Here is a 9755-nt window from a genome sequence, read left to right as displayed (position 1 = left end):
TCACCCAAAATCTCATCTCTCAGAAAAAATGACCATTTGATGCCTCTCCCTCAAATCGCTTCTTATGCACATCGCCTTTAAAAAAAAACAAAAAACTTAAGCTTGTAAAACATTCACAAAACATACACAAAAAGGGAGAATTCGAAACATATATCCTGAGGCAAAAAGAAGTTTATAAGAAGAAAATCGTACTATACTGTATATCCTAATTTGTACTTTTTGCACTTAACAGGACAGTGTGAACAGTCTCCCATTTCATGAAATATGTTTGCATAACATGATTTTTAGTGGTTGTGTAGTAAACTGTCATAAGAAATATTTATTTAATCAATCTCATCATCAAACATTTAGGTTGTTTCCCATTTCAGAAAAAATGTTTTGCAAATAAAGGAAAGAATATTCCTTTGGGGCAGAGTACAGGACAACAGAGAAAAAGTCCCTGCAGTGTCTCCTCCTCTCCTCCGTGACCCCACTTTGCGGCGTCTCTGCCCGGGCCTGCCAGACCCACTCCAGGAGCTCTGCCAGGCCCCAGAGCCAACTCTGGCCTCTAAACTTTGACTTGTCCCTATGGAAGGGACAGAGGCTCTGGCATGCCTGTTCCCACCGTGTGATCATTTCCCAGCATGATGCGCAATATGACCCAGTAGCAGTCCCGGTGTCCCCCTTTCATAGTCCCCTCACTCCCCAAGTTCAAGGTCCTCAGGGCTCTGATGACCTGGAGATGGGTGTAACATTCTCATATTGGGGTTCCTCCTGCCCTTCGTCTTCAGCCAGCTTCTGGGGATCCTGTTCTGGGAGGCCACCCCCGGGGGCCAGCTCCTGGGCCCTCCCTGGGCTCTCAGTGCCATCCCCCAGCCCCCTGGCCACTTCCTCTGGCCCGGCTCTCGTAGACTCCAGGGCCCCCGTGAGCTCCTCATGTGGGGCTGAGCCGGGGCTCTGGCTAGCAGAGCCAGAGGCGAGCCCAGGGCTGTCCTTGTTCCGACTCAGGGCTCTGCGTGGAGGCTTGGGGATGGCCCTCTTGACCTTGGGCTCTGACTGGCCTTTCTGGAAGCTACCAAAACGGCGCAGGACAGACCGGACGGGCCCCTCAGATCCCCGGGGTGTCCCTGCCAGCATGTAGATGGTGGTCACTGGGCCTGAGTTCTCCTGCACACTGCCCTCGATGGCTTCTACACGTTCGGCCACTGTGCGGCCTCCAAGTGGGAGCTGTCGGCGGCCAACAGCTGAGTCCCTGGGGCTGGCAGCACCAGGAGGGGCCTTGTCCATTTCTGCTGGCTCTGGGCCTGTGGGCTCCTCGGCCTCCTGGCCCTCAGGACCTGGCTGGGCTGCCCGAGAGAGCCTCTTGGGCTTTCGGAGTGGGCTGGAGAGCTCCCCTGAGCTGCAGCGACTCTGCGGCGCAAACTTGGTGCCTTCAGCAAAGGAGACTGATGGCCGCTTGGCCCGGGCTAGGCTGGAGGTGCGCGGGATGGCGAATGGTGTGGAGGCATCCTCAGGGGGAGGGAACGGGCCTGCAGCCAGGCTGGCCTCTGGTGACTCTACTTGGGCCACAAGAGTCATCCCTGGTGGAGGAGGCAGAAGAGAGGGGCTTGGCTGGAGCTGGGCTGGTTACCCCCCCAACCCATCCTACTTACCCAGCTCAGCGTCTTCTGGGGGCCCCCAGAACTGGGACAAGGAAGAGGGTGAGGATGCAGAGAGAGGCAGGGGAAGGGTCTACTTAGGTAGCCACTGCTACTCCTAGACTCTTCTCTCCTCACCCCTCCCTACCTTGAACTAAGGCCACAGTCTAAGCTACACAGAAATTCTTTCAGTGCAGCAGAGCCTTGTCCCTCTCACCTCTGGGCCTTTGTGCATGCTGTTCCCTCTTCTTGAAACACCATTCCTACCTCGCCCTGACTTTCACTTGGCTAACTCCTACTGATTCTGCTAGAGTCAACTCAGGTATCATTAACACTGGGATATCGCCACTGACCCCAATCACCCCTGAGATGCCTGGATTATGAGCCCCTGCTCTTATGCCCCATCAAAACCCATATCACTCTGTCCTATAACTGAGTGCTTCTCTTTCTGCCCATCAGAATATAAGCTTGGTGAGGGCAGGAAGCTGTCCATCTTGTTCTACACTGTGTCCCCAGAGCCAGCAACAATGACTGGCATAGAATAGGCTCTTGATAAACATTTGCTGAATGAATGAGGAAGATGTTGTAGTGGGCAGGGCTGCCCACGGGCTGAGTGGGCTGTTGGGGGACTACCTTCTTGGGGGGGCACACAGTAGGCAGGACCCTCGTCCTCCTCTCCAGACTCAGGATCAGAAGAGAAGGAGTCGTCGGAGGCCCAGCCGGCAGAGGGTGGCTCGATGAAGCTGTGGTTGAAGGGGATCTCGGGGTCGTGGTGCGAGACTGTAGGGGGCACCAGGTCAGGAGCAGAGCCTGATGGGAAGCCTTTTCCCATGCAGCCCCCAACCCTCAGCTGCCACTTACCTGTCACCCAGGGTAGCTTGTGGCTGCTGAGGGAGCCACAGGGCAGCACAGAGCCCAGGCTGGTCAGTGCCCCCCACACCTGCAGCTTCACCCTGGACACAGCGGCTCCATCTGTCGTAGGCCTGAGGGGGTAGGGAGGGTGGCCAGTTCAGGGGGCAGGAGGAAGGGGCCAGGACCATCCTGGTCCTGGAGTCAGTGTGAGGGAGGCACAGTGACTGGATGACTACATCTACCTTTTATCACACCATTCCCTGGCTCCCAAACCTTCAATGGCTCCCTCCTACTAACTACTGAATAACATCCCAACTACTGAATCTAAGATCCGGGCCTGCTACAGTGTGGCTCTAAAGTCAGACAGAACTGGGTTCCAGCTCTGGCTTGGACTTAACCTCTCTGGGCCTCAGTTTCCTCATCTGTATAACGGGAACAACTCTTGCAGGACCCAGCATAGTACCAGGCACCTAGTGGGGAGTTCCCGAAATGTGGTTATTTGTTATTATTATCATAGCTGAGCCCCAGCTCACTCATCACAAATGGCACCCCCTCCAGGAAGCCTACCCTTGCCCCATTCTCTCCACCCCCAAGTGACTGCTCCACTCCTTGCCATTCCTCTGACAGGCTTACACATGTCTTGTGTTCACGTTTGTGTGAGGGGCTCCTCCCTGCACCCCCCAGCTCTATGCCCCAGGGGAGGGGCAAATGGGTCTGCTTCTCTGTGATAACTTTTACATCACTCTTCTGCTGCTTTTGTGTCCCCACCCTCCTCCTCCTTGGGTCTCCATTAGTAAACTCTCAGCCTCCTGCTGTGGGTCTGAGCTTCACCAGCCTGGTGCCCAGTCCCTCCTGCCCACACAGCTCGAGAAGTCCCCCATCGAGGCTTCCAAGGAAGGCAGGAAGTTGACCTGGTGTCTCCAAGCAACCGCCACTGCCAAAGCCCTCCACTGCCCCTTACCTGAGTGTGGGACAAGGCCAGCCCTTCCCCACCCGGAAAGGCAACCAGATGCCACTTTGCACCCACCCCATGGTCTGAGCTGTGGGGTGGGGAAGGGACAAGCCAGTGCCCACCTGTCCTTGGGATCCAAGCGGGCAGCCCAGCAGCAGCAGGCACAGCAGGCGATACCCAGAAGGAGCAGCAGTAGAGGCACCAGGATGCCCGCGATGAGGGCAGCATCCTGACCGTGAAGGCCTGGGGGAGCAGGGGAGGTCAAACATCCAGGGCCGTCCTCCCTTCCACACAGTATGTCTCATCCTTAGCTCTGAGCTTCCCCTCCCTGTGGGTCCCTCCTCCACCTCTGTGACATGTAGACTCTGCTCAGCCTGGAGGCCCCCTCCTCCAGGCAGCCTCCTTGCTGGTCTGCCCCCTCCTCATGGCCATGACCTATTCCACAGACTCTTCCCCCCAGTTCTCATGCCTGATGCACATCCCAGTGTCCAGCCCGGCCCACTCATTGCCTATGCTCTACCCTGGTTTCTTGGGGGGCAAAGGCTTGTCACATCTTCAGGGGCCCCAAAGCATCCATACAGACTTCAAGCACAGGGTATGTCTCTGAAGTGGGCCAGCCTCCCAGACAAGCGACAGGCACCTGGAGCCCATGTAACGGGCCACGGTCGCTGTATCCCGTGCACTCCCTCCACCTTACCATGCTGGCAGGCCCCAGAGACAGGGTGGCAGGGCCCCTCTGGGCATTGGCAGGGGACTGAGCAGTTGTCTCCATGGAAGCCGGATGGGCAGGAAGTGTTGCAGCTGTTGGGTGACAAGGAGAGGCAGGCTGATGGCTGGGTGAGAAGGGAGGCAGGCAGGCAGGCAGGGGAGGGGGAAGGCACATGGTAGATTTCTGGGCACTACCCCTACCTGCTTCCAGGAAGACTTCCCTAGATGATGCCCAAATGGACCCCTTCTGACCTCTGAGCCACATTCCAAGTGCCACTGGCTGTGTTTGGCAGAAGCCCTCAGCCCCTCAGCCCATCTTCCAGGGAGAGCACTCACAAGCTGCTCAGATGCTCCCTGGCCCCTAGACCCCAGTGTGTAATCCTTACGGCAGGGTCTACCTCTGACTCTCCTCACCTCCATGCCCATCCAGCACTAATGCAAAATGAGCAAGATGCCAGTGGCATCAGGGAAAGGCCATCCAGGTCTGGAGGTGTAAGCCAGGCCCAGCCCTGCACCCGACTCTCTGGGCTTCTGTTCTTTCCTCTATAAAATGAAGTCTCTTTCATCTGATGCTCCTTCCTGTTCTACAGGTTGAAAACTGGACTGGAGACACTGATTATGTTTTACCACCTGAAGATCTTGGGAAATGACACTGGGGTTCGGAGCCCTGCTCCTAAGTGAACTCCCCATCTAGTTAGGGAGGAGTCCCTGGGTGATGCAAATGGTTAGCACACTTGGCTGCCAACCAAAAGGTTGGAGGTTTGAGTCCACCCAGAGGCACCTTGGAAGAAGGCCTGACAATCTACTTTCACGAAAGCAGCCGCTGAAAACTCTATGGAGCGCAGTTCTACTCTGACACATATGGGGGCGCCATGAGTCGGAAGGGACTGGAGGGCAACTGGTGTTCTTGTTAGAGAGCCTTTTAGACTAAGCCCTGCCCTGGCCTTCCTCGGGCAGATGCAGTCCCCACCACAGAAGGAATAACTGAAGACATGGGGTGGGCATCTGGGAAGCAGGAAAGGCCCCAGAAGGAAAGTTTAGGAAAGCAATTGCACAGGGACCTGACCTAGGCCCCCTGTGCTCTCCCCTCCTAGGGCCCCCATCCTCACCTGGGCCCCCAGTAGCCAGCATTGCAGACACAGTCCCCAGTCACAGCATCACAGGTCCCCTGAATACAGGTGGGGCAGGTGAAGCCACAGTCCTCCCCAAAGGTGCCAAGTGGGCAGGGCTCTTCACACCTGAGATGAGGCAAGACTTGGGCAATGGGAGGGCAGAGCAAGCCTGGCCCCCACAGGCCCTGCCCATCTTTCCCCATACTCCTGGGCTCAGGGGCCCAATTGGCTACTCCTCAGCGGTGAAGCTCGGGTGTAAACAGGGCCTTGAACCTGGGGCCACACCCAGTAGATGACAGACCACAGATTCCTGAAGCGGGAAGAGGGCAGAAAGCCTGAGTGGTGGTGAGGGAGCTGGAAGAGAATTCTGCCCAGGGCCTCCTCAGCACCCATCTCTCTGCCCTCAGCCTTCCCCAGGGAGGCAGGCCCCAGAGGGCTGCATGAATGTGTGCTGGGGTGGAGGGTGGGGCATTTATCCTAGAGGGAGCAGTGGGGTGGAGGTGGGAATCCTGAAGGAAGGTGCACCCCACCCTGAGCAGGCTGGTCTCCTCACCTGAGCCCCTGCCAGCCAGGGTCACAGTGCTGACAGTGCCCAGTGTCTGGCTGACAGGACTCCCCAAGTTGGCAGCGGGGGCACTGCTGCCTGCAGCTCTCACCAAAGGTGCCCAGTGGGCAGGGCTGGTGGCACTGGGTCCCGTTCCAGCCTGGCTCGCAGGACTCACAGCTGCCCGTGTCCAGAGCGCACGGCTCATTCTGCTTGCAGTGGCCACAGCTAGGAAAGGAAGGGGTTCGAAGGAGCACTGGGGATTAGATGGATGGAGCCCACCCCCCTCCAACTGGCACTCTGCCCACCCTACCCAGGCCTTCCAGGGCACTGGAGAGTGACCAGGGCCAAGCTCTGTCACCCAGGGAGGTTGGAGCCTCAGTTTCCCCATGTTATACAATGAAGGATCTGAACAGATGATCCCTGCCAGCTCTTGTAGGATTCCATCCGGCTCCTTCAAACCAGCTTGAACCTGGGGCCACACCCCTTAAGTGACAGCTTCCCCCTTCTGGATACTTAATTATCTGTAATCATATACTTGGGACAGACCTATTAGTTGGGGTGGAGGAGGGAACTCATAAAATCAATTTACCAGATCCTAACTCCAATTGACTCGACAGCGATGTTTGTTTTTGCTTTTCTAACTAGCATTAAAAAAAGAAAAAGAAATAGAATAGAAAACATTACAGTGTATCATCGTATGTAGCAAAGGTTAAGTATGTATTGTCTCCTTAAACTTTTAGTTGAGTGATGTTTGAGAGGTGGTGATGTAAAACGTATTTCCTATTGTGGGTAGAGCTCGGCAAAGTTTAAAAGCCACCGGAGTCTTAAAAGGACCCTGCAATCCTTTTATTACGTGATTCATTCTCGATCTAAATACTGTGGCTTTCTAGTACTAGTATTTTTTTGTTGTTTAACAGTAACGGGATGAAAGGAGCGGGGCGGGCTGGACTTACGGGCATGGGGCATCGAGTTCATTTTTTTTCTTTTCCTTTTTCATCCCTGCCTTGAATATTTTTGTGGCGCAAACCACGCATCCTACGCCTTCTCCTGCCCTTCTCACTGTGCCCCCACCTACCCCTCCCCATTTCTTTTCTCTCCTATTTCCTTCCCCTTTTTCTCACTCCCTCCTCCCCTTCCTTCTCTGTCATTCCCATCCCTATCCCCTCTGCTCCTTCTCCCTCTTCCCCCTACTTCTCTGGCCCCCTCCCCCTCCCTTCCCTGCCGCCTCCCTTTCCCGCCCCCATGCGCGTCTCACCTGTACTGGCACTGCGCCCCATAGCGGCCGGCGGCGCAGGGCAGCTCACAGCGCTCGCCGCGGAAGCCGGGCGGACATGCGCAGTGGCCCGAGGCGGCGCTGCAGCTGCCGCGCAGGCACAGGCACTTCTGCAGGCACCCGAGGCCCCACCAGCCCGGCCGGCAGGCGCAGCGGCCGGACTCTTGCACGCACGGCGAGCCGTGACACGCGCAGCGGAAGCTGCAACGGCGGCCCCACCAGCCCGGTTCGCACAGGCAGGCGCCCGTGGCGGGGTCGCAGCTCGCCGCCGCCGGGTTGCACTGGCACGGGCGGTGGCAAGTGGGCCCCCACCAGCCTGGCTCGCAGCGGCACGCGCCCGTCGCGGGGTCGCAGCGCCCATGGAGGCCGCAGGCGCACGCGAACTCGCAGCGGTCGCCCCAGCGGTCGGCTTGGCACTGACACGCGCCCGTGGCCGGCTCACACTGGCCGTGCGGGTGGCAAGTGCAGCTCTCACGGCAGTCGGGGCCCCAGTACTGGCCCGGGCAGCCTGCGGGGAACAGGACAGGTACAGCGAGCTCAGGGCTGGGCACGCATCCTTGTCCCGCCATCCATCCCATCCACAAGAAAAAGGCCCGCCCGAGAGCTGAGGCAGAGCCTTGGAACATCAGGCACCCTGTCCTCCTGAGCGCGGCTCACTTTCTGCCCCATACTACAAAAACCTTCAAAACTACAAAAACCTTTAGCAGTGGCCCAGTCTCACACTTAACATTCGAGAACACGCTTAGAGATCAAGAGTGGGAAAGGGGCTTGCTCAGAGTTGCAGAGGTAGGAAGGGTTTCATTCACGCCCCCTCCTCCCTCCCTCCCCACGGAGATCCCCCACTGGGCAGGAGGTGAGCTGCTGGGCGTTCATCCTCATCTCAGGCCTGGATGCTGCCCACCAGGTTCCCAGAAGAAGCCATGTTTCCCTAGTGTCTGCTCCCAACCTAGTGGTTCCTGGTGGCCACAGGCTTGCCTGCCTCTGGCTATCCTGCCCACCAACCCCTTTCCCAACCTTCGTCTTCCTGCCACAGAGGACCCACAGCCCAGTGGGGGGCTTCCTTCCCCTCTCCACACATCCTCAAGTGTATAAAGTATGTGGGGAAGTGAGTGGAAATATATCCATTTTGCAGTTAACAAGAATCACTAGCATTTTCTGAGTTAGAAAGGAAGGAGAAGGGCCCAGAACTGAACCTTGTGGGCAAATGAGTCAGGGCATTTCTGAGTGGGTCCCACTTCCAGCCTGTAGGCCTCAAAGTCTTCAGTGAAGCTTGGGGGAATTCTGGCCCTGCTATTCTAAAATTACATTCCTACCTGCTTGGTATCCCCTCCTCACCCAGTTCTGCCCAGCAACTCCACCCTCCCATGGGAAACTCACGGGAGCTGCACTGGGCCCCGAAGAATCCAGGTTTGCATCGACAGAGGCCTGGCTTCACGCACACCTCGTCTTTCTGGCAAGCGTCCAGCCCCTCGCAGATGGCTGAAAAACACCCCACTCAGGTTGGGAGGGCTGGGGCGCGACCAGGGGACACACCTGCTCCTTGCACTGGCTTCTGGGGCCCTGCCCCCTCAGGGCTAGGGGTGTGTGTCCCAGGATGGACCCTGGCTCTAGGGCTCCAGAGAGAAAGAAGCCCCAGGAGGGTAGGGAGGAAGGGTCACTGGGCTATGTTCTTCCCTCTCCTCAGCTGGGGATTCCCCCCGCCCCCCGCCAGCCTACTCACGAATGGTGCATTCTCGATCTTCCTGCCTCCAGCCTGGGCAGCACTGGGGCTCAGCAGAGGGGCTGTGGGGCAGAGAGGGGTCAGCTGGGCAGCTCCAGGGAGTTGGGCCCAGGGCTACCTAGCCCCTCGGGGTGGGCCACTGTCTCTGGCTGAGCTATGGGAAGCTGCCTCAGCTCCATCAAGGAGGCCTAGCAGAGTGTCACAGTCCCAATGTCCCCAACCCCTTCCCTCTCCTTCCCCGGCCTTCCCACCATCTGCCCCGCAAGCCCCCTCCCTTCAGCCCTGTGACTCTTCCCCCACACCTTCCTTTTTCCCAGTCCGTCAACACCAGTTCAACCACGGCCCCCCAGAATCCCACAAGACCCACCTGCTGGCCACACAGACGTGCTGCCCATTGGGGTCCAGCTCAGACCCCTGGGTCCCCTGAGCCCAGAGCAGCAGCAGCGTGAGCAGCAGCCCCAGCCCCATGGCGGCCAGTGCAGCGGGACGGCTTGGGTTAGTCAGCCCCACAGCTCCCAACCCCCTCCCTGTTTCCTCCCAAGGCTTTTCCTGAGGAAACCAGGCCGGAGGGGCGGGCTGCCATGAGACACCTCCCTGAGGGTGGGCGGGTGTTGGGAAGTCTAGACACTCGTGAAATGTGAAAAGAAAGGGAAAGGAAGGACAATGGCCAGGGCTGAGCAGGTGCTTAAGGAGCTGGTCTTAGTGTGGAGGGGGATGGAAGCATGAAGCCACAGGTCCCTGTGGGGGTGGGAGCCACTGGGGAGCCCTAGCTTTCTATTAGGCAACACTCCCAGGCAAGGCAGGGGAGAAGCTTCTTCACCCAGTGGCCAGCCAAGGAAACCTCAGGCTCACTGTCACTTCTCAAAACGCCAGGAGCTTGGGGACAGACCACTGACAGACAGACATGGAGCAATTTCTGGGTATTATGGGCAGTTGCTTTATTACATTAGCTCAGGCCACCTGCACAAACCCTCG

The 9755-nt window shown here is 57.7% G+C and overlaps 1 protein-coding gene across 2 annotated transcripts; it reads right to left on the bottom strand.

Moving 5' to 3' along the window:
* Positions 1-699: 699 nt before the first annotated feature.
* On the bottom strand, positions 700-9248 carry SCARF1 (scavenger receptor class F member 1). 2 transcript variants are annotated; one of them, XM_023731043.1, is made up of 11 exons: positions 9148-9248; positions 8781-8842; positions 8438-8539; positions 7043-7568; positions 5794-6012; positions 5238-5366; positions 4118-4221; positions 3543-3663; positions 2478-2599; positions 2250-2396; positions 700-1559 (listed from the first exon to the last, which is right to left on the bottom strand). In XM_023731043.1, exons 1-11 carry the CDS (start codon positions 9246-9248, stop codon positions 700-702), a joined length of 2493 nt encoding a protein of 830 aa, XP_023586811.1. The 2 variants fall into 2 exon arrangements, with proteins under 2 accessions (XP_023586811.1, XP_004391418.2); XM_004391361.2 differs by having other exon boundaries at positions 1554-1559; positions 2250-2359.
* Between the last annotated feature and the right edge of the window lie 507 nt (positions 9249-9755).

This window comes from Trichechus manatus, unplaced genomic scaffold, assembly GCF_000243295.1.
Source record: "Trichechus manatus latirostris isolate Lorelei unplaced genomic scaffold, TriManLat1.0 scaffold00040, whole genome shotgun sequence".
Lineage (NCBI taxonomy): Eukaryota > Metazoa > Chordata > Mammalia > Sirenia > Trichechidae > Trichechus > Trichechus manatus.
The sequence above is the reverse complement of the archived record's forward strand: the minus strand, read 5'-3'. Positions and strand labels throughout refer to the sequence as shown.